Source organism: Akebia trifoliata, chromosome 4, assembly GCF_017979445.1.
Source record: "Akebia trifoliata isolate Shusen 1 chromosome 4, ASM1797944v1, whole genome shotgun sequence".
Taxonomy (NCBI): Eukaryota; Viridiplantae; Streptophyta; class Magnoliopsida; order Ranunculales; family Lardizabalaceae; genus Akebia; species Akebia trifoliata.
The window spans coordinates 4,245,821-4,247,427 of record NC_141378.1 but is presented as its reverse complement, the minus strand read 5'-3'; the positions used below and the strand labels follow the sequence as shown (position 1 = coordinate 4,247,427).

Sequence of the window (1,607 nt, the reverse complement as noted above, 5' to 3'; positions counted from 1 at the left end):
ATGGGTTGGGAGAAATGGGGACAAAATGGGGAGAGAGCCTTGAAAACTGAAATGCTTAGAGTGCCCTTTTACATCTTCACTCTCACCCTCTTAAGTCTTCTCCTTCCTCTCTCATTTCTCTTATTGGCTAGGCTTTCCACTGCACAACATCTCTTAACTTTCACCTCTTATCCTTCATTATCACCAGCCTGTTTCCTTCTCTCTATTTTCTTATATACTGAGCTTCTCCATTTACTTATCTCTCTTATTAGCATAACGACACTTCTGCATGGCTTGACGGGTCGAATCACACTTATAAACGGGTCAGTTGGTCCAGTTCTCCGGCCCCGCCTATACACAACATGGGTTTTCTTGTGCACATTGCAAGTTTGTGTCGGTTTAGGCATCGAAGGAACCATAGCTGCTGGAATTTGGAGTTTCGATTATGATGTTGAGAATGAGGTATCCATAACATCTCTAAGTCGAATAATTTTCTTTATAGGATTGCACGAGACGATGCTTCACTGGTCTAGAATGATTGTAAGACCAGTGGTGGATGACACAATTTTTGGTGTCGTGGGGGATGAACGATGGGTTGAAAAGGTGGCGATGGGTACTAGTTTCGGTGCACTATGGTGGTGGAGATTAAGATATGAAGTCGATGGGTTTCTCATTGCAGCGGAGGTTAATAGAGAGTACTCCTTTTGGGGATTGGGTATTACTGATCTTGTTAGTTGGTGGTTGTATTACCTTACAGTAACAATTGGGATGGTGAAGCTTGTAAGGGGACTTATATGGCTTGGGAAGGTTTTGCTATGTAGAAAGGTAGCAGAGAGTCATGATTGTTCTTATGGGGATGATGACAAAGTCTAAATCAAACCTCTGTAATATTGTTTATGTTTCTCTCTCTCTCTTTTAAATCCCATATTAATTTGATCAAAGTAGGAATAATAATATTATATTCATCATCACATCTGTGTTCTCATCTAATCCTACATGTATAAAATTGCTTGTTTTGTGAATAATCAAATATAAAGTCTATTTTTAGTGTTAGGTGGGGACATATAACGAGTAAAAAAAAATGAAAATCTGAATTGATGATTTGGTATATGTTGCACTATATTGATCAATATAGAAGTCTTTTAGTCATCTTTGGCTACCTTGGAATATGGGTTGCCCGTAATAGATCAATTACGTTAATGATGCATTTTAATGAGGTGTTTTTGGTACATCAGATCGTCTTCTTATGAAGTTTAGGATAAAGATTAGGTTAGATTAGTATATACTTCTAGCAAAATGGGAATTATTCAAAGCAAGCTCAATGGACTGTGGGGATAGTAGGGCGTGAACTTTTTGTACATTGGATACCAACTTTTTTAGGAGAGTTAATGTTGCTTTTCGATGGTTAGAATTGAAGTAGTATTAATCAAGTAGATGTAATTGTTGAATTCTATACCGAAGACTTGTAGTCCTTAGTTTTTCTTCCTTTATTTTCTAAATTGATCCTATAAGGGTTCTTGTATTCACAACCAAGATCAATACAATTACATCCCTCTTCAACCCATTGCGCCTATTTCATAAGTACTTACCTAAATATGCCACTTTGCTATTTTCTTTTCTAGTTGTAA

At 37.2% G+C, this 1,607-nt stretch overlaps 1 protein-coding gene across 1 annotated transcript; it reads left to right on the top strand.

Annotated features, from left to right (window-relative positions):
- LOC147403113 (uncharacterized) lies at window positions 1-852 on the top strand. Its single transcript, XM_086437548.1, has one exon. The coding sequence runs from the start codon at window positions 1-3 to the stop codon at window positions 850-852; it is 852 nt and encodes a 283-aa protein (XP_086293674.1).
- The last annotated feature ends 755 nt before the right edge of the window (window positions 853-1,607 follow it).

What these genes read in the sequence shown, in the direction of transcription:
- LOC147403113 (XM_086437548.1), top strand. Translation starts at nt 1, where the DNA reads ATGGGTTGGGAGAAATGGGGACAAAATGGGGAGAGAGCCTTGAAAACT.